Here is a 22,761-nt window from a genome sequence, read left to right as displayed (position 1 = left end):
AATGCTCAGGTTGGGTCTGGGCAGTCACTGCTCAGGCCTGGTGAGAGGTAAACTCAGGGAACAGTTATCAACACAGACTTCAGGTGAGAAAAGTCATTAACTGCATTCAAAGATAGTCTTTTATCTTTTCCCTCTGGAAGCAAAGCGCTTCTGTACTCCCGCTGGCCTAGAATGGATTCCTGCCAGATCTTTCTCTCCTGTGTCTCCTTGACTTTTTCGATCCCTCTCGTTTTAATAAAGGAAACAACGTATTACTGATAGACTGTGGATATATAAAAAATAAACCACATACTGGAGTCGATTCCCACAACACAGCCTGCTTTTGGTTGTACTTCCATCTGAGGCTAAATATGAACCTGAGGACTAATCCCAGGTAGCAAAACAATGATGTCATAATAAGCAATGTGAAGATGCTTGTGCGCATGGATTCGGCTTCTCAAAAAGCAGTGTCAGGTGTGTGTTAGCAGCACCATATGGAAAATGCCCACACACTGACTGATTACAAAGACGTTTTTCAAATGGAGATAAATACATATATTAGACAGCCAAAATATGACAAAGAGTTAAAGATTTGGAAAAATATTAACATTTACACTTTATTTTTTAAGGGATTTAAATAAGCATTCAGACAACAGCATGGCCAGAGGGAGCTGTGTGAAGTTCATGGACGGATTATGACACAATGGGGCCCTGGGCACAGATATAGAAAAGGCCCCACCATCTCTCCCAGTGTAGGACACACACAGATTTAATTGTTGTTTACCCTCTTTTTGTGAATTATTTTGAATTTCTTTGTAGTCATAATGCATCTTTGTGTCTTTATGTAGCCATTTTGTTTCTCTTTGTAGTTGTTTAGTCTTTTTTTGGTTGTTTTGTGCCTCTGAGGTAATTTTGTGTCTTTTTTTGGTTGTTTTGTGTCTGAGACAATTTTGTGTCTTTTTTAGTTGTTTTGTGTCTCTTCGTAGTTGTTTCGTGTCTCTTTGACGTCATTTTGTGTCTTTTTTTGGTTGTTTTGTGTCTCTGAGGTACTTTTGTGTCTTTTTTTAGTTGTTTCGTGTCTATTTGAGGTACTTTTGTGTCTTTTTTTGGTTGTTTTGGGTCTCTTTGTGGTACTTTTGTGTCTTTTTGTAGTTTTTTTGTGTATCTCTGAGAAAATTTTATCTTTTTCAGTTGTGTTGTGTCTCTTTGTAGTAGTTTTGTGTCTCTTTGAGGTAATTTTGTGTCTTTTTCAGTTGTTTTTTGTCTCTTAGTGGTTATTTTGCCCCCTTTTGTACTTATTTTGTGTTTGTTTGCTGTTTCATTTCATCTCTTTGTCATCACTTTTGTCTCTTTGTGGTCTTTTTGACTGTCTTGAGTGACACTTTGAGGGTCCCTGACACTTTGGGCCCCTGGGCCTGTGCCCAGCAGGTCTGTGCGATAATGGTTCCATTGTGATGTCACTTGAGTCAGTGTCTGTTGGGTCTCAAGACTACAAGTGTGAAAATGAAAAAATTTTTTGGAGGTGCTGAGTTCAAGAAAAGTGCGGCTACATTAGCTGCTACTAGCATAACACACCCAAATCTGCGACCAAAGTGACAGTGGTCAAGTTGCATTGTCGGTAATGTAGATTCCAGGTTGTGGGATAAAAAAGACAGTATCTCTGTCTGTTTTGCATCAATTTTGATGTTCTCTTTTAATTTCAGTCGAGTGGAAAACCCTACAGTGATGTAAAGTTAGGTATTTTGAAGTTTGAATCTTCAGATATCCTACCTGAATAAATGCTGCCACTGTTAAAAGAAAAAAGTTATACATCAGAGCTGTCATTATAGGACAGTGACTCAGTTGTTCAGTGTGTAATTTTACAATAAAAAAGCCTGACAAATGGAAAACTGAGGATTATATGTTCTATAATAAGTGTTAAATTAGCCATTCCTCTTAAAGAACTGATTATATAAGTGCCAGAAGCCTGTTGAAGAGGCCCGTGTATGTTACAGAGAACAGGACAACTACGAAGACAGCGGAGACAAATGTAACTAATTGTCATATAACCTCAAATTGGGGGCATAAAAGTGTCTAAATAATGGCAGCTAATTTGCCTTGTATTGTGCTTTCTTGATGGGTTTAAATTGAATGAGTCAGGATCCATTCTGGCGTAATGTGAAAGCTGGGGCACTGGTTCACACCGGAGACATTCAAGGTCGAGCTACTCCAAATGAAGGGGTGACAAGGGAGTGAAGAGATTTAAAGTAAGGCAGCTGAGTCAATGGACGGCCGGGGTGCAAATTTGGCACCATATTCATGTAACCTTGAATTATTGTTTTGTTTTTTTCTGCACTGAAAGCTTTTCTACTGGCCCTTCTCAAAAATATATCCTTTTTTGTCACCCACATTAATGACACAATCAGTCAGGAAAAATTGCAGTCACAAATTATTCATTGTAATCTTCCATTTTAGGACCCTAATGCCTCTAATTGGGCTTTTATGACTTACAAACTGTATCTTCCTCTCTTTTTTTTCTATTTTTCCCCTCTGGCGTTTGTTTTTCTTCCTTCCCGCCATGCTGTGGAGTGACATTGAGCCTCTCCCTGTCGGGGTGCTCTCTTGTCTCACTCCAGTGCACATTTTCGCTGTCCCCTCTCCTCCTCCCCTAGACAATGAGCTTTTGACTGAATACATTATCTGAGCTGTTGTTCTGTTTGTTGTTGTTTTAGCATCCAAGAAAAGAGATGAATTATTAATGATGACAGACAAAAAAGAAAGAGGAAGAATAAAAAGCTCTAGTATTTTTAGGAATGCTGCTGAGTGCTGCGGCTCCATCAAGAGGCCTGCAAATAAGACTGTAAAAGGTAGTATTTTAATAATGCAGCCTGTGACTTACAGTGTCGTTTTGTTGTATGAATCAGGTACCAATAAATATTTACTGGTTTCCTCCTGGTACTTTACATTTTAAAGGAAAGGGGAAATATATTTTTGCTGAGACAGTTAATACTGGGTACAGGAGTGGTAAGAAAACTAAAGTTTGGGCAAACTGGTCAACACTTAATATAACTGACTTCTTACTGTGGCTAAAAGGGGTAGAACAGCCAGCACTTTATATTACAGCCCACACATCTCATTCTTATTGTGTAGTTACAGTCTGCACACTTTGTTCTTACCTCGTCATTAGAACACACACACCTTGTTCTTACTGTGTAATCACGGCCTGCAGACTTCATTCATTTATTTTTTAACTCAAGAAAGGTGCATTTATTTTCTACTCCAGGGTACCCATAATAAGCTGATACAGCAGTGATCTTTTGACTTGTATTTTTTGTCCTACAAATTGCATTTAAGTGTGTATGTGTATTTTAAATTCTTTCAAGTTTATTGTAGGTATATTGTGACAGGACGTATATCTCTATAGTACTTACTGTCACACGGACACCAGATTTTCTGTTACCCAATAACTGCAATGCCATTTTTACTGTACTTGATCCATTACTCAAAGGGAAAGCACCTAAACTGTGGTCAATCCAAAGATTTTAAACTAAATTACCTATGCAGTAAGCTAGATTTAAACTAGTAAAGTCCCTTTTAAGCACAATTCTGACTGACAATTCCCCATTATTCTAAGATTTGTACCCCTTTTTCTTTGAACTTCCCACCCCAAAACTTAATTGCTGTACCCTAACATTGGTGAGTTTCATATTTCATTCCACTACATTTAAGTACCAGCAGGAACCTAATTCATACCTTGTATTATGCTATAAATCACAGGGTGTTTTTTAATGCGTTACCACTGTAAACTTGAAATAAGTTGGAAGCACTCTGAGGCCTGAGTTAGACATATTATACAAAAAAAAATGTGGGTGCAGTGCAGTTCAACATAGCTCTTAGTCAAGCCCTAAAAATAAAGCTTCTTACCTAAGTGTATAACATTATTCTTAACACAAGATAATTCCAGCTAATCTGCAACAACTTTAACAATCGTTGACTGTCCCGTGCTTATATCTCAATACCACCATCAAAGTCGATGTATTTTTCAGGTCCATCTTAATACCACAGATCTGAAGCAGGGATTACTGTGCCCCCTCTTGGTTATACATCAGCACTGCACTGTCATACAGAGCGTCATTACAAGCAAGTTCTTATAGTGAGATTATGGCCAACTGGTGTGATCATTAGAGTGATTAGAGTTGAGCAGCAGTGAAGCCAAAGACATACACAAGGGTGTCACATCAGACGGAGAAAAATACATTGTTTTACATTAAAGTGCTTTTATTGTATAGAACCAAGAGGGCAAGGCCGTCTGTTTTGATCAAAGCAGCAGCCCCCGGTGACAAATTAACCGCAGTGATTGTGTCAGTTTGTCACTGCATTGAATCTGAGACGTCGCCCATTCATCACGGAGGAGAGACGCATTTTCCCCCCTTCTCTCAGGATTCAGTGATAAGGGATGAATGAAGAAAAATGACAGAGAGATAGGACTTGTCCACTATCTATCACGGAGCAACAGGGGCCGTCTACTGTACGTTCAACCATCAAACGCTGCTTCTGCTTTTGTTCCTAGTTGCTTATTTTATATAGTGCTGCCAAGCATCATGAATCAAACCGGCTTGACTTTGCGGTTTGTGTCAGAAATATTTCACTACGTCCTTTAACGTACGAGCAACAGTGGATTGTGATTTAAAAGGCTTCAGTTGCAGTAGAGAGCCTTGAAATGTGATTGATTTTAACACCATGCAGCTCCGTTTTGGACATCTATTTTTTCCTGTTGTTTGTATTTTTAGCGCCTCTTTAAGTCCTTCTTCCCTCAACCAGGGGAAAAAAAAGCCCTGCCTGTTTGGAGTTTACAGGATCAAAGAAGAGGTAAATATCATTTCCATAACATTTGAACCAGTTAACCACCAGCACAATGCAGATAAACACTACTGTAAGCGCCTGACAATGCCAATGAGGCAGGAACTCTGTGATTTGCCGCTCCGCCAAAGAGGAGGGAAGCGAGCGCAAACATGGAGGAGGTGAGAGGTCAACTGTGCTCTCCCCGCATCACTTTCCAAGCAGCCCCTCAAGCAGTGGTGATGTTTTAGGCAACCGTGCCTCACTTTGGGGGGAGGCCTGATGGATGCCATTCCCAAGGTGAATGGAAAGAATAGCATTAAGCTGCACCACACTGCCTGGGGAGAGCTACACTGCTTTGGGTGATTCATCTATTGATTATTTCTACCCAAGCATGGAGGTGCCATGTAAACACACATATATTAGTAGTCTACAATGCACATGTGCGCCCCTGACACACATGCAGACACAGTGGATTCAGTGAAGCACGCCTCGGGGCCTACTCACTGTTTTATAATCACATTCCGACTTCTACCAGCTCGTGGGCATCTTCAAACCACAAGGCAGATGCATCTGATGGATAGCTAAATAGAGATGAATGAAGAGATGAAGGAATAAATAAATGATAAATGTGGATTACCGCTATTTGTGTGGGCCAACTATTGTGTTATTGATCAGAGCTGGTGTTTTTTTGTATGTATACTCGCAGTAGGCTACAGTATGTGGGCCAAGTTATATTGTTATGCTCATTCTGTGCTAAACAAAATGTGTAAAATTGGATTTTTTTGCTCAGTGTAGCGCTGAGGATATCCATGTTTTATCATGGGATGACAAAGGAATAACAATGTTCAATGATTTCTGTGCGCCATGCAATTCATGAGGAAACTTGTGAACAAAAGGCAGACTTCGGAAACTTCACTTTCACAACTTCCCTCTGAACTTCTGTATGAGCTTTCACAAAAACATTTTAGGTGTAAGACCAGTGTGAATATTGCTTTTAGATTAGTCTAATCCAAGTTAGACAGTCCAAGAAAATAAAGACTGACTTATTCTGAGCCTAAAAAGTTCTGTGTAGATTTTGGGGAGGATGCAGGGGAGACTTTCCCATCAATATTTAGAACATGTGCATTTGTCCCCTCCAATAAAAACATATAGCAGAGGACTTTTACTTTGACAAAATTTGAGACATTTGCACCATAAATTGATACAGAAAATGCACAAAGTGGTGCATAAAAACATGGCTTATAATTTGTTACTGTTTGTAAAATGACTTTGTAACTGTTAAATCTTTCAGAAGACATTTCTGCAGGAGTGAACAGAGCCAAGGAGTTTGATGCATTTGCTCCTTCAGGAATTTGTATAATTTGTTTTTAAAAAGTCTTAAATTCGTGTCAAATTAGATTCACTTAAGATAATCAAGAATTAGACAGTTTCATACCACACATGAATTCAGACATCTATCTGAAATCTGACTCTTAGTTTGATGCTGGTTTCTCCAATGCACTCTATTTTAATGAAATCAATTCGTAGCCCTTTTAATTTTCACAGATCTGGATCTAATGACCTTAACTGGCAAAGTGTTTGGACAATACTACTAAAGATCCTGCACAAAGACTAAAATATTTCAAACTCTTACATCATTTTTACATCATTAACATATGCACTGGGAGAGTCCTGCTGTTCCACTCGATGCCATTTACTTAATTTGCTCATACCTTGTTGCCCCAAATTCTTACAATTAATGAATTATTCTTCCTCGAGATTATAAACACAACAATGGATCTTTCTGAAAGCAGAATGCATGAGACTACATAATATATCACTGTGAAATCAAACAATTTAACCCCTTTATTTTGGTTTTTCTTATTAAGTTTAAGTATTTTCCTTTTAACGAAATGGGAGGAAGCTGGTGCAGAGCTATCTAATGGTGCTCTTTTGAATATATAACAGCAAGTTCCCAAGGAAAAGTCTTAAAAGGCTCTGAATTCATTAATCCAAAAACAAAGCTTTAGTTAGTATTTAAATGTCTTAAATCAATTTTGCACCTGACGTTGCAAAGTAAAATCTCAAAATAATTTATAACATCTTTTTTTTTGGTGGTGTGGGTGCAGTAAGGTGATTATAAAAAGATTCATGTATATACAATATATTGTCAATCGTCTTCACTCCAAAGTAACACACAACACGAGCTTGAAAAAAAAAAAAAAGTCTAGCTGTGGCCAATTGATCCATGTTTGTTCAGGTGTGTAAGTTTAAACAAGAGTGATCCACTGAGTGATTCTGCATGCACGCCACGGCCTCCTCATCAATTTGTTAGAACCAGGAAATGCTCATGTGACTGAGGTGTCCTCCAGGGTTTAGAATAGCCCGTTTGTTAATGTCTCTCTCCTGAGACAATAATCAACAAAACCTCTTTGTGCAGACGTTTTTGTTCAAAGGTTCATCTGTGCTGATAGCATCTTATGTCACGTGCTGGATCATGAATGTACATGACAGCGTAGCATTTCATGTTATACCGCATTATAAATCCAGCTTTCTTTTGTCTGCATAATCATGAACATCACTGCTCGGGTTGAAATCCAACCTTTCACTGCTAAAAAAGGATAATGCCAGAGTTGTCACTTACATTTGATATCATTGCTTTGGGCAGAAAAAGAGCTCCTCTCTGGCATGTGTGTGTTTCTCTTTCCACAGACTTTTTTTCTTTTTTTTTTTAAACGTTAGACATGGCTCTCTCCCTTAGGGGCGGTAATGGCATTCTCCATGACAACGGCAGTGTGACACGGCTGTGCCCTTGAGGGCCGGGCGCCCCCTCTGGGGGGAGCGCCGCGGAAACACGACAGGGTCAACGGTCACCTCCCATCATCCACCAGCAACCCGTCCTCCTGTTTCTGTGCCTCTCTCTCTCTCTCTCCCTCTCTCCTCAGGTGGAGCAAGGAATGTTAGAGAGAGAAAGAAAGTCTTGAAGCAAGCCCACTCAGTCCAGGCCTGGCAAACGTGGAGCTTTAGCCACAGGCGGTTCTGGCTAGGTCTCTACCTCACATAGCTCCATGCTGTTCCTCCAAGGCCAGGGCTGGATCAATACGTATAGTAGTGCGGATTCTTTTGGCACCCAAGTATAGCTATGCAGTATTGCCCTGAGGTATGGGTCCGTTAAAGACATAACAGTGTGTGCATGTGAGCAAAGTGGACTGAGTTTATTCAGGAAGGTGTTGAGATGCTTGGCATAAAACTGATGTTTCCAACAAGGATGTTTTTTTGTTGTTATTGCTGGAAATGCAGGAAATTCTCATGTCCCCATTAAATACTGTATGTAGTTTTTATTCTGGGAAAGTCTTTGAAATGGATGTGGACAGAGATAACCTTCGGAAAAATCCTAAGACATTTAAAGATGATTTAATATTAGAATAATGTGTCATTCATGCTCCTGAGTAATTAGAAAACAATATTTATGGTTATTTCTTTAAGAATAATACAAAATGTGTCACTTGTGTACATCCAGCAGAACTCCAATGATGAAAAAGACCTCACAAATGGATGCTGTCAGGATTTTCATTTCAGAAACAATGCTCTTCTGCCACCTGCTGACTAAAAAGCAAACCAGTCTGAGTTCATGATTTTACTGCATTCTTCATGTCTTGAAGCAGACAAACGTACACCCCGAGGGAGACAACACATCCCAGCAAACACATTCAATAAGCCTATTATTGTGAGTACATCACATCTTTTGTTTTACACAAACAAAAATTAAAAAGCTCTCACATCAGTGTTGTGTCCGCTTTGGCACGTCTTCAATGACAATTCAAAAGGGAAGTAAAGAAAAAAAAAACAGGACACTGTCAGTTCAACAGCTCGCATCCTGTGCATTTGGCTTTTCTTAGAACAGAAAATGTTGTTCAACCTGTGAACATAAAGTCCAACATAAAATGAGACAACAAGGTGTCTTGCACAAAAATGAAAGAGAGAAAAAATAAAACAATCGTAGAAAGAAACCAAGTCGGTTGCTTGTCGTCATAGAACAGTTTGTCTGCGTAGAAATGATTCAGCTGACCTTTTGTTTAAGTTATCTGGAGGTCACATGCCGGCGTCCTCGCTCTGATTCCTCACCCTAAACACAGACTTCTGTTCAAAGATGTGTGAGGTAACCAGTCAGGCACCTGCAGCAGAGAGAAATATTTACATCACATCTTTCCTTAAGAGGCAGGAATTAAAAACAGTCAGACATCAGTTGTCCAGAAATATACTTGTCATCATGCGTTCAGTGTCTCCATTATATTTTCTATTCCAAGAGAGCTTAAAAAATATACGTCTATTTCTTCTTTCTCAATGTTAGAGAATCTACTGTGTGACATTTATAATTCAGTGTGTATGGTGAAGTTTCACTATGAAGGTAAACAAGCAACTGTTATTCGTCAAATTTTTAAGGCTTTATAACACTTCAGTTGCATTTTTATTTATTTATTTTATTTGTTTTCTATTAGTTTTTATTTTCATTTCATTTTTAAATTTTGTTTTCCATTCAGGTTAGATGAAGTTAGTTGCCAGAGTGGGGTTGCTCCTTTCAGTTTAATTCTTGTTGTTTCAAAATGTTTCATTTTATTTGTCAGTATCATTTTATTATAATGTGGTGGGTTTTTGTCAGGAGCAAGATTTAAGAATTTCAGAAAAGGTATTACAATACAAACACAACTAAGGACTAATTTCCCTGACATTTTAAAGTAAAGTAAAAAACACTCAGTCAAAATTGAGCCTCATTTAATCTACAAGGTTAAACACTGTCCAAAGTAAAAAGCATGTTAAAAGAGCCATTCAAAATTTGTAATCACATCTTTTAATAACTATATCTGATTTTAGCTTCAGTAAACATATGCACCAACTGACAAAGACTAAAACTAAAGACACTTCCTGTATATTTTAATTTCATTTTAGTTAGTTCTGTAAGTGCACATTATCATTTCTTAGTTTTCTTTTTTTAAATCTAGTTTTCATTATTATTTCAGTAAATTAAAATGTTTTTTCACACGTAGTTTTAGCTTTAATTTAGTTTTCGCCAGCTATACTGATCTTGTTTCTGAGACCAGATATTTCACCTTAACGCTGAATACTACAAGAAAGCAAAGGACCTCTAATGTCAATATTTCTGCTTATTATGTTTCGTCATTTATTTTGTCAGAATTTGTTCTGTTTGTAAGATTTCCATTGAAATGTACCACATATAAATTATGGTGCAGGACATCTAGAGGGTTTTAATAAGGCTGCGCATATTAATATCTCAGTGATTACTGTGTGTGTGGTACGCACCGTACTGGTACGTGGACCTGGGTGGTGAGGGAAGTGTGCTGTGTGGACCGCCGGGGGCCTGAGGGCCTAAACTTTTTCCACGGCTCTGGAGACGGGACCTCTGCACGGCCAACGCTACTGCCTGTGCGAATCTGGACGGGGCCGCACTCATCTTATCCAGAGCTTTTGGTGCAGCTGCAGACTGGTCCGTGGCCGTGGCTGTAGTGGGCTCGTTTTCATGGTCCTCACTGAATGCATTGGTTTGTCCATTGGAGGTCGGACTTGGGGGCACAGAAGATGGCAGAGAGGAAGCTGTGGTTTGTTTTCTCTCCGCCTCCATGACCTCTGTGTCAAAGAAGACAGGTGGAGGAGGGGGAGGGAAACATTCCTCATCTTCATCCCCTTCTTGGACCATTTCCTCCTCAACTTCCTTCTCATCGTTTTCCTCTTCTTGGACCACTTCCTCCTCAGCTTCTTCCTTAATGTCATCTTCTTCTTCTTGTACCACTTCCTCCTCAGCTTCTTCCTTAACATCATCTTCTTCTTGGACCACTTCCTCCTCAGCTTCTTCCTTAACATCATCTTCTTCTTGGACCACTTCCTCCTCAGCTTCTTCCTTAACATCATCTTCTTTTTGGACCACTTCCTCCTCAGCTTCCTTCTCATCATCATCATCTTCTTGAACCACTACCTCCTCTGCTTCCTTCACATCATCATCCTCTTCTTGTACTACTACCTCCTCAACTTCCTCATCAGTGTATGAACCACAGTGGTCGACATCTGCCCTTCCAGACTGTCCATTGAGGCTTTGAAACTCAGTCTGATCCTCTGAGTTGATCTGAACATCACTTGTAAGTTCTCCATCAATGCAGTCTGGCTGTGCTGCTGCTGTCACCTCTGTGGTATCTTCAGGTTCATCCTCCTCCATCTGCTTTTCATCAGCCTCAGACAGAGGTGAACCTGGACTATCCTGATGATGAAGTGGGGGTGAAAGATAAGCTGGCCTGTCAGAAGTCTGATAGGAAGGTTCTGGACTCTGCAGCGGTGTTTCAGCCTCCAATCTGTCAGGAGGGCACAGATCCTCCTCAGTCTCAACCTTGGGAGAAGCTTCACTCTCAGGGTTATCTTCTACTGCTATCTTGTCTGAGGTGACTTCTGGATCATGAGACTTCGGTTTCTTTGCGGGAACCACTTTGAACGTGGTCATTCCCTTCCTGTGTACAGGATCCTCCCAGTCATTCTCAGTGGGGAGGTTGGACGTTATAACAGGTTCAAGCTCTGCACAGAAAACCCCATTATCTGAACACCTCTGCGTTGCGGACATATAGGAGGAGCCAGTGTGTAGTTTGGAGAAGGTGGCAGAGTTACTCAAACGCTTGACTAGTGTTCCTTTGGAAACAGAGGACGTCAGGATTTTGGCAAGAGCACAGCGGGCGTCGGATAAGTCTTTCCCACGAAACGAAGGCAGATATGGCTCAGCAGCTTCATGGAGGTGAGCGAATGATGGACGGGAGGAGGATGAGCGTGGATGTGATGGATGTGGTGATGAAGATGAGGATAGTGGGAGGTTTACATAGTCTGACTCTTCGCTTTCTCTCAGCTCCTCCACAGTGTTCAGGGAGTTTACAGTCCCTGGAGAAACAGGAGAGGCTGAATTATTCAAATTAAGGGTTTTCACAAGCCCTTTTTAGCACCAAGTTTCATTCCATGGTCTGATAATGGCAATTCTCAACCTGACAATAGGCGTGAAAGGCCCCTCCTAAACCATATCGGTGATGCTTATCACCACTGATAACAGCCATTCAGTGGTCTTATAACAGCCGTGTCGGCTGCTTAGTTTAAAGTTCCTAGAGACCTAAACACATTTTAAAAATGAAACCAAGTAATAAAGTTAAATTAATTGTTCCCATTTTTATTGGAGTAAGATAAATACTAATTAATAATGAATAAACCCTGCATATAAACTGTAAAATGTCACATTATTCATCAAGAATGAAGAATCATAATGAACCACAAACATACACAATATGTAGATCTACATAAAAGAGACAGAAATGAGCATGTAACATTAAAAATGATTTTAGAAAAGACAACATTTATCATTTTACAAATAGGTCTGGAAAAACAGTCGTTGTTCATAGGTGTACCGCAAGAGTTGATTAATTCACCAAATACTACTGTGATCTGGCTTCTGTCATGAAGTAAAGGCACAGCAATTAGTTTACAAAGTCTAAACAACTGAAACGAGAACACACGGAAAAGAGAAAAAAGAAAGATACAGAATTTTCACAAAAAATAACAGAATAAGCACACAAAAACAAAAACAGGACAAATAATAAATAGCAATCAAGTGCAGCAGGCAACAGTGACACACATCCGTAAAAGCCACTAAGATGGGAAAGAGGAAGAAGAGGCCAGCGCAGGAGGAGGACGCAGAGGAGGAATAGGGATGGTGGAAGGAGGAGGGGAAAAGGAGACGGCAGCAGCAGCAGCAGCCCTCAATCACCCCCCTCAGGTAACACAGAGTCTGTAAGCAGGGAGGAGAGAAAGCTCGGCTTTAGGGCAGCAATCTTCAGTCTAAAGATGTCCAAAAAACACAATTCCAAGACGTGTACAGCTAAGTCTATTAATGTCGCAAAATTCTGTTTAGTCAGTGTGCAGCCCTGTCTCCTAGATATAACCTTTAACATTTAATCAAAATCATGACCTTTCCTTCCCCTAACCGAAGTTCTTTCGTTGCCTAAACTAAGACAGTAGTCAGGCCATGAACCTGAAGTTCTGGTGTAAAGATCCTGCGGTTTGTAGGTCCACAGTCCTCCCCAACCTACTCCTGCCAAAGTCTAAGAGGCACATAAATGTAATGTTTCATTACCTAAAACAATCTGAAGACAGCATTTAAGAAAGCAGTTTAATAATACACAAACATAATTTCTAGGAAACAGGGTTGGCCTGAAGCTCCCAGTGATAAAAAACTTCTTCCATCTAACATGAAAATGACATTTTGAACTCTCAAAGACCATGTTTGTGAACGTGTAGGAGGACAGCTCAAGAATGCGATCAACAACTCTTGGCTGGGAGTTGTTTTCTCAGCCTAGGATTGACACCAGCTCAGCAGAGTGCTGCATGATCGTGGCAAAGAAAACAAGGGAGTGAAGCAAAGACACTGCTGAGGGCAATTTAGCCAGATAATTACAACACTTTATGTTTTAAACTTCTTTTCTTTTATGCTCCTTTTTTAAACCAATGCCACCTGAGTGCATAATGTAGTGTTTCTCACTTAATTACAGATCCCTAATAACCTACGTCTCCTAACAGCATGGTCATTGTCCATTCAAGTCAGTGACAGCAGATCAGTGGGAAGGAGCTGTGCACAGAGAGAACCAAGGTGGGGAAAGCATATCAGACAGACTAATACAGGGGAATGAAAGCTTGGACAATAGAGGGATTTATCTTGGAACAAACTGAAGCCAGTGCGTTCAATAGACATGGCTCTCCGGGTCACTTTAATTGCCCTGAACAGGGTTAAATTGTTCTGACTGATAAAAGCTGCGTTTTGCGCTGGATTTAACTGCAGAATCTTCTTGTCTGACCGTATTCGGTTTGACATTTTAATCTTGATTTAACTTCAATCTCTCTTGACCTCGCGTGGCGCTGGCTGAAGCCGTGAGGATTTGGCAGATACAAGAACTCACCCCTCTCTAAACCCATTTTGATTTCCCCCTGAAATACTGTAAAAGGTCAATTGGGATTATCATACAAGCATATTTCATGACTTCTGCGATTTCAATGATACTGCCTCCACAGTCACCACCAGATGGCAAAACAAACAGAAAGCTTACCAGTGGGATCAGGCTGTATTTGGACTGTCAATGTTAACTCAGAATTGACTTTTATGTAATGGCACTGACCCTAATTTATACCTTTAAATAACCAGAATTAACACCCATTTTATTGGGTTGGCAGGCTCAGATCTTAATCATTAGAATTAAAATGTGTCCAGCACAGGATCCAGTAAATGTCAATCACTAAAGCCAATGGTCATCAATCATCAATGAAGGTTTTACCTTTAACCTGGGTGTCTGTCTGCAGGTCCTGGTGGCCGTTTGCACAGGGAGGAGGTGGGGCCCTCCTCTTGGTTCTCTTTAAGGTGGATTCTGCAGACCTCTACAGAGAGACAGTTGAATGGCATCAGTGCTTCTTCATTCTTGTGAGTTATTTATATCACAAACTTGGCCCATGCACTAATTTTCCACCATGTTTATTTAAATCTATTAAAGGGGGGGGGCTGTAATGTTCATTTACGGGTCCATACACATATTTTGGGTTTCTACTAGAGCATGTTTATATGATTTAATGTTCAAAAAACACCATATTTTTCTCATACTGTCTGTGTTGGAACAACTGTAATCACCCTCTGTCCAAAACTCTATGTTTTAATTAGATTGAGAAGAACAAAAGAAGAAGACCTTCCTCCCCACCATCAACCCACCTGTGATCCTCCTATATGACAGGTGCCAAGGTTGTTTGGGACGCTCTGTGACGCACCCATGGGCGGCTGAGGGGCTCGCCTCTTCTTGGGCATGTCTGTTGGCAGGATGTTACAAGGGGAAACACCCTGCTCATTATTATTGACTCCCCCTTGTTTGATGAGACCAGGAGAAGCTGGGGCGCTCCTTGCCCCCTCCTACAAAGAGGGAAATATTTGGTCACAAGCAGAAAAGGTTAGAAAATCTACATTCAAGTGTAAATTCACATTTCTCCTACAAGCTGATAACACACTGTACCCTTTCAGCTTTTTTCTTTCTTCGTCTGAATAAGCTGAGAAACCCTGTGTTCTCCTTCTGTTTCTTCTCCTTCTTTGGCAGGTCTGTGTAATAATAGAAGATCTTGATCAGTAACGGGTGGGTAGCAGAGCGGGCGGATAACACTGAGACTGTGCATGAATGTGTTACCTTGTAGCGGAGGTGGTGAGATGACCTCTGTTGGCGTGACAGCTGTTTCAGACAGAAAACAATGCCATTATCAGGTCAGATTGTACAGTATGAGCAGATATATTTAGAAGCAGGTATACAGTAGGAGTGAAATGTCTTCTAAACATTCTTTTAGATAAGCTTTATTGACTGCAGGGTTTTGTCAGAGCACCAAAAGTATAAAACAAAACTAAAAGACAAACTTTGTGGTGCCAATTTGGGTACACAAAGGCTCAGTTCCAATACACCCCCCATGCCCTGCCAACTGAGCCTGTAACACTCTGTTTAGTGTGTCCATGTGTAGTGGTATGGTGTTCTGATTAATCCTCAAGACTGGGGATGGATTTCATCTGTATTTGAAATACTCAGAGGGGCAGATAATGTATTGTTTTCATATTAATGTATCCTCTAACATACCTGCTTCAGGTGTTTTGGGTTGGTGCTGGTGGTCAGTAGGCTCCTTACCAGCTGTGTCTTTGGCAAACACTTCCCTCAGGCCGTGGTCATTTAAGGTCTTGGTCAGGTCCAATGTCTCTTTGGACTGAGAGTCTCTCAGTAAGACGGTCGTTTCTACTTGAAACTCACACTTGTCACACACCACTGGCAGCAGCACCTCAAGGGGCACTCTGGGGTTCACTCGCACCACAGCCTTATGGGACTTATTGTAGTTGATCAACAGACGTACAGATGCCTGCAAAGAGAAAGTACAGTTTCTACTTATCTTATGCAACTAAGGAAGATAAAGATAGATAAATACTGAATTCCCATTAGTTAGGACTTAAATTATGTTTGTGTCCGTTCACTATGAAGCTGATAGACAACTTTTTTAATGCTACCTCAGGCATGTACGGCCTCCTGATCTTTTCCTCCACCCCTCTGGGCTTCAGCACAATCTTCTCCGCTTCCAGCGAGCCAATAGGAGAGTTTGGTTTGAAGTTGATGTTGTTCTTGTTGGGCGACAGAACCTCAACAGTGTAGTCCGATGGATTCAGGTGGTAACTTGCACAGAGGGTCACCAGTAAGTCCATCACTGGTTTACTGTGAAGAGGAGAAAATTCAAAGGAAATAAATGACCATAAATAACCTGTGAGTGTTATGTGTGATTACTGTTATTGTTGTGTTATGATTACAGCATGATTAAAGTATGCAGGTGCAAGTTTATCATACAACTAGAACTTTACAAAGAGGAAACATACCAAACATTGGCAGTAAAACTATTTAAAAAGCTTTTTATCAGCAAACTTGACTCAATTTCCACTTGTGGCCAAGACCAGGACAAGGTTAAAGGGGCACTTGTCAGGGATTTCAGCTCGTTCTCATTCCAAGGGGATCAAATATAGACACTATCTCACACTGCTTAGTGCGTGATATGATTTCCAAAGACACTCTTTAACATCATTATGAGATGCACTGGGCTTTTAACTAACTCCAGTGTAAACCCATCTACAGCAATGCTTGATGCTGAGACCTCCTGACACAGTATAAAGGGTGAGAAAATCAGCGTAGGGTGGGATGAAGGGGAGGTGGATGGGTCTAACAAAACTGGACTTTCATCCAGGAGAACATAGTTCATACAGTGATTGAAAACAACATTAACCACTTGTTACAATATGTTTCAGCTGTGCATCACATGGATATGCTAAAGGGGGCCCTGTATTATGAGGCACCAAGGAGTGTAATAAAATGTCAGTATTAAACGACTTTGGAATGACAATTGGGGATTTGCCAGAGACAGATGAAAAAAGAACGTTTAAAATCAATGCAAGTGAGGCCAAGACATCCTGTTTTAACCCCTCATATGGGTCAAGCTCCAAGAACACTGGATCCTACATTTCCCATAATGCAGTCAACACTAGCACGGGACCAAGACAGATCCAAGGCATCAAACAATGGCATTTTTTTAAATTTTTTTTTAAAAAGCTTGTAATATGGCCTACCTTCCATGCACTGTGGCACTCTTCTCCATCCCCCCTGGCAGGACCACAGACAGAGAGTGGTCCCTCTCCAATGGATTCACTTGCTCATCCATCTCAATGGACCTCAAGGGCTGTCAAAACCCTCTCTCTAGATCTGAAGCTGATCCCAGTGTCAGGTAAACCTCCTGAAAGGAAAGAAATCCTTTTTAGTGGAAAAACATACCTCATGTCTAAGAGAGTTGAGGCTTCGTCTCTAGAAACACCACACGGTCAGTAACAGGGTTGCCTAGCACTAGTGTGAAATATCTTACAGCTGCTCTAAAACATTTCAACAACGAGATTTGAAGGCTCGACTCTAACTCCCATAGATACACCGAAAAATCTATTGTTCACCGTCGAGCTGCGACTCATGACTAATTTCATTTTCTGTTAATCTGCTGTTAGTTTTCTTGATTAATCATTTGATCTTTAAAATGTCAGAAAATAAACGCATTAGTGTCTTGAAGACTTTCTCCTGGGACCAAGTCGGCCAACCAATAGTCAACAATTTATCATCACAGAAGACCAGGAAAACCTGCAGTCACATTTTAAGCAAGGGCGTAGGTTTTGATTCATCATTTAGGGGTGTCTTATATGAAAGGGTGGGCTTGGTGGTCCTCAGACAGAAAATGTTGAGCATTAAACACTTAATTACCTGCATTCTGGAGAATTTTTAAAAGCTTGCCTTTTCTGCATCAATTTATGGTGTAAATGTCTTTTATTATTTTCAAAATAAAAGTCCTCAGCTACTTTTATGTTTTTTTTTATAAGGGGATCCAAATGCATATGCTCCTTGAGCTCCCCCAAATCTACACCTCTGCTTTTAAAACAGTTATCAGCGTTGTTACTGATTTACTTTCTGTCCATTTATTGACTGAGAAATAGATTATTTCAACTCTAAGTCACAGTACAGTTAATCAGACTAATCTAATCGACACTGATGCTCTGCCAAACACAGATTTATCTTTATTAAAAGCTATTAACCTGAATATTTATTTTGGTAACGTCACAAATTAACCCTTAAAATTGTAGGCTAACGTTGCCTTTGAAACTCACGTTGCAAGCCTATGAAAAGACAAGCAAATTAAATATTAACGTTATGTCAAATGTAAACGGTTACGTTACCTGAAAAGCCTCTTCCTCAAACCTAAAACATGACAGTCCAATTTCGTCGACTGGAGTATTTCCACTTTAAACTGTTACTAACTTAGCTAACTTTTCCCGAATACTACGGAGCAACTTCCAACGGTAGCCGACGGTGTTCATTTAAATAAGGAGACTCCTCGCCTCCCTCCGAGAATTAAACCTCTCTCTGACCTCACCTTTGACCTTTTGTAGCTCTTTTATCATGTCACTGGAACAGTCTATTTAAACAGTTTGATTAAAGTCAACGCCCTCGGTTTATTTTAGGCAATGGCAATGCACCGGAGCGTGCCAGCAAAACAGCTGTGTGTAACTGTTCATCAACACGCGCGTGCTACTGTTCCTTCAGCGCGCGGGCACTGAGGCGCGCGCATGTGAAGAGGTCGCTGAGGACAGCGCGAGCACATCTACACATTAAATAACGTAGTTTCTTAGTTATTTAAATGTATTCAAACATAGTTTATGTTTATTTACATGCGGTTTATTGTAGAAATTAAATATGTAACATGTCAGTTTATATTAAAAATTTGAATCATTCATTATTTATTTAGCTGTTTACATGATTATGTATTCATGCTAAAACATAGCCTATTTTATTTATAATTATGTGATAGTTGCTATGCTTATTCATACTAATTCTGCTAAATACAAGTATTAGAGTAAGCTTAATTAATACATTTCTTCCCAAAGTACAGTATATCAGCACTAGAAGCACTGGTTCAGTGGTAGAAAAAGCCAAATAATCTTCAGTGCTATTTTTCTGAGAAACTATATAGTTAACATCTATGTGAATAATACTACATGACATCATAAAAAGCCATGTTTGTCCACAATGAGTCTTCACAAGCTCCATGCAGTCCCTGTCTGTCTTCAGCCATGTTGTTCAAGCAGTAAGATCCAAATAAGCTTAAACTGTTTCCCCAGGAAAAGGGATTAGTGCTTCTAAATGGCTGCGCCTCTCCATGCAAACACACTCAGAAACTCTCAACTGACTATATAAGCATCCATAGCCTTTTGCACTTACCTGTGTCCGCAGATTCTTCCCATTCTCTGTCAACTCTTGTGTGTTGTGAAGTGGTAGGAGGAGAGAGGCTGAGGAAGAGAGAGGTGTTTTCCCCTGTAATCCCTGTTTAGCAAAGCTACCACACCTACAGGCCCTGCCCAGTCATGTGACATCACTTTGCATGTTTGTTTGAGTGTATGCTGTGGTGGTGGCTGTCGTGAGAGGGGATATCTGCATGAGCATGCGCATGGTAACCTGGTGAGCCAGTCTACAATGTGAAAGATCCTCCCTAACTGCATCATTGTTAAAAGAGTATACCATTCAATTTGTAAAAAGGACTCTAATCCACATAAGCTACTGATCCTCTCTACACAGTCGGACCTGGTATAACCATTGTTGATCAGCCATATACTATAGTCCACCATTCTGGACAGCATACAGACACAATTTCAACCACAGAACTGAATAAGCAATCATGTAAAAAGAAATGTAAAAAGGAGGTCCACAATAACCACAGCCACTATATTGGGCTTTCAGTTTTGCATGATAGTGTCTTTGCTCCACTGGAAAATCACACTCTCCTGCTCCCGCTCGGCTCTCTCTGTCACTTTTCCTCTCTCCACCTCTTCTGGTCTTCTGGGAAACTTAGTGAATCACTAATTGAGAAGAAGTAGGCTAGTTCAGGCAATCTGAGGGAGGGGAGTAGACCAAATATAACCACTGGGATGCATTACACCAGTGGTGCCCAACCTGGGGGTCTGAACCCCCACAAGAGATCTTGATATAAATTTAAGGAATCACACAGCAATTACTTAAAAAAGGAGACCCAGTGGATAATTTGACCTCTTCAGGCCCCAAAATATATTCATATAAAACATGACAGAAGCATGTATTATGTATCATGTATTGGTGACAACTACAAATGACAACTTGTAAACACATACAACCTGTGACAAGGGGTAATAAGTTAACATAGCTTTGTTTTAGGGGATCATAAAATGTTGGGAACCTTTGCATTACAGATCAAAAATTGGGTAGGCTATATCTAACATTGTACAAAAATATAAGGGTGGAGCTTTCCATTTGAGACATTACATCAGAAATAACAACGTTAGTTTCAGCCTGCTTATATGACATTTAGCACATTAGTATATCAGCAAAGATGTAGTGGGGTATAGTGATTTTGCCAAGCGGTTGTTGTCCCAAGCCTGGGACAACAACTGTCTCACCCAATCAACGTTTGTGATGTCATCAAAGAGCGCCCTGCTGCCAGGGCCCTGCAAAATATATACAAAATGGCTGTGCTAAGAGACGCAAATTACAACAAGAGACACAACCTGAAAATTTTACTTTAGTTCACACTAGTCTGCTACTACAGACATTAAAATATTTGCTTTTGAGATTAATTGTTAGTATTTTGCCACCATGGAACAATAAGCTAACATTAGCAATGGTCACTACACAGTAATATCAGACCTCTGAATGCCGCGACTGACCAATCAGAATACAGCATTTAATAGAGATGTGTAATTAAAGAAAACATGTTCTTTGTTTGGATTGTTAAAAGGACAGTGAGTCATAGATTTTTGTTTCTGGCTGCTAGAGTGAGTGGGCTAGCTGTTGCGGGCTAGCATTAGCATGCTATGTTGTCGCAGTGTATGGAGTGAATACGTTTGCTGCTAGCCACCAGCTGCAGCCACCTCCATGTTGAAAACTGTGTGCAGACAACTCCTACACTCTGAATTTTACATATCGTCCCTTTAATATTTGTGTATAATATCAGAGTACATTTTATACATTGAATATTTTATATATATTTGCTGTTAAAGATGTACTTTGCCAGTGTAAAGAGGTTAGCATACTAACATTAGCATTTACAGCCTCACTGAGCCACTACAGCTCTTAGCCTTGTCAGATTTGCCTGCTCAATTACATAACTTCAGATTTATTGGCAATGCAGATTGCTTAACCTCTGCGTCTGTATATTTATGACACGTGTTTCCTAAAGGTTGACATTCAGATGAATTATGTAAAAATACTCTGTAGCACAGGCTTTGTAATTTATATCTAAAATACACAGTTATAGATTTAATCAATATGTCTCAAATCAAGTCTCTGTTATCCCATTATTTACATGTTGAGTCATTCTTGTTTATTGTTTACAGTAATTAGTTGTGCTGTATGTAGGGTAGAGTAATTATAGGACAGTTATTTACCTACAGCTCTGATTCAAAGAGGGATTTCCTGGATTTTGTAATGAGTGATTAGTCAGGCCTTCTTACAGAGACCATTCATAACACACTAATGAATTACAGAAACTCAAATGGATGTCAGCCCTGGGGTAGACTGAAGTAGCATCATACAAAGCTCTTGATTTATCTGCATACAGTAAGTGATCGGTTGCAGGCAGTTAAGTGGGAGTTTTAATCAAATTAAGCACAAGGAACACATGTTCACACCTACTGTAATCTTGTAATCTCATTGTGAGGTCTGTCGGTGGAGACTCAATGGGATTCTACCGTAGATGGCTGCAGTAAACAGGTCGCAGTGCAACTGTCTGGGTTAATGAACTTCTTTTGATGACTAACAGATGAACAGAAAGCTTGTTAGTCACACCATCCAGTCTGTCACTCTGTATCATCACTAACCATGTTGTGAAATGGAAGACGGCTCGGAAAAATGTATTGACTTGAAGACAGAGATAGATTAAACTCAGGCCTATAGCATGATTTCCACCATGGACCTGTCATGGCGTGACACTGGAGAGCTTTATTTTTCCTGTCAGGGGAAATCAAAATGGAAACAATATGAATTCATTTCCCCGTGTTATCTTCTGTTAACATTCATATAGGCTGATGTAATCTCTTGAACAGAGTCAGTAAACTCAGGAAGTTTGTTCCCAGCAGTGTACAGAATGTGTACTGCTCCATCCTTGACCTGTCTGTCCGTCTGAACATGACGGACACAACTGTCTCTTTTTGCTGTTTTCCAGCTTTACTGTAACATAGACATCAAAGGTGGCATAGCCAGAGGCAGAGGGCTAGATTAGAGTTTCAAATGCTAAATGGAAACATTTGTCTAAAATGCTACAACCTATTTTTGACATGCAGCTGTTTGAACAAGGCTTCAAAATTCATCACTCTGCTACTAATGAAACATGCAGCGAAGTCACAGAGAGCTGCCAAGAAGGAAAACCCAGCTTTGGAAACACTGTTTACACTGGTGGAATATAACAAGGGAAACATTGAATATGTGGCAGCTTTCCATGTGTTCCTAGGCATTATGCGTTTGTATTTTTGACTGTAAACCATAAATACTTGTTTCAAAATTTCAAGTAATGTCCTAGAATCTCATTATCGTCAAGTTGAGAGTGTTGTGTACACACATGCAGCCAATTTTGTATGATTTTGGGTTGAGCCAGTGTTTGATGGCTTCATCTGTGATTACAAGGACCAATTTTAAAGGGTTATGCTTTCCATTCTGGCACTCTGACAGCCATGGCATGGCCCTAAGAGGCGAAACTCAGGGCAAAAAAAATCCACCACCACCAAAAGTCCACTTAATAAATATATTTCTCTCAAAATTTGGTGTCAAATTTGTTAAAACCCTTGCA

The 22,761-nt window shown here is 40.1% G+C and overlaps 1 protein-coding gene across 4 annotated transcripts; it reads right to left on the bottom strand.

Moving 5' to 3' along the window:
- Nucleotides 1-8,102: 8,102 nt before the first annotated feature.
- Nucleotides 8,103-19,293, bottom strand: LOC117250249 (uncharacterized). 4 transcript variants are annotated; one of them, XM_078165817.1, is made up of 10 exons: nt 19,170-19,293; nt 16,985-17,148; nt 15,884-16,085; nt 15,465-15,738; nt 15,030-15,071; nt 14,862-14,944; nt 14,567-14,761; nt 14,142-14,241; nt 10,099-11,709; nt 8,103-8,954 (listed from the first exon to the last, which is right to left on the bottom strand). In XM_078165817.1, exons 2-10 carry the CDS (start codon nt 17,074-17,076, stop codon nt 8,947-8,949), a joined length of 2,607 nt encoding a protein of 868 aa, XP_078021943.1. In that variant the 5' UTR covers nt 17,077-17,148; nt 19,170-19,293; the 3' UTR covers nt 8,103-8,946. The 4 variants fall into 4 exon arrangements, with proteins under 4 accessions (XP_078021943.1, XP_078021945.1, XP_078021944.1 ...); XM_078165819.1 differs by having other exon boundaries at nt 15,513-15,738; XM_078165818.1 differs by lacking the exon at nt 19,170-19,293 and adding an exon at nt 18,325-18,471.
- Between the last annotated feature and the right edge of the window lie 3,468 nt (nt 19,294-22,761).

Source organism: Epinephelus lanceolatus, chromosome 24, assembly GCF_041903045.1.
Source record: "Epinephelus lanceolatus isolate andai-2023 chromosome 24, ASM4190304v1, whole genome shotgun sequence".
In the NCBI taxonomy this organism is placed as follows: Eukaryota; Metazoa; Chordata; class Actinopteri; order Perciformes; family Serranidae; genus Epinephelus; species Epinephelus lanceolatus.
The sequence above is the reverse complement of the archived record's forward strand: the minus strand, read 5'-3'. Positions and strand labels throughout refer to the sequence as shown.

Bases quoted from the DNA above. Each gene is read 5' to 3' on its own strand.
- LOC117250249 (XM_078165817.1), bottom strand. From the start codon at position 17,076: ATGGATGAGCAAGTGAATCCATTGGAGAGGGACCACTCTCTGTCTGTG. The intron at 16,086-16,984 runs GTAGGCCATATT...TCCTCTTCACAG, and splicing joins AGTGCCACAGTGCATGGAAG to TAAACCAGTGATGGACTTAC. The intron at 14,242-14,566 runs GTGGGTTGATGG...GTCTCTCTGTAG, and splicing joins GTCATATAGGAGGATCACAG to AGGTCTGCAGAATCCACCTT.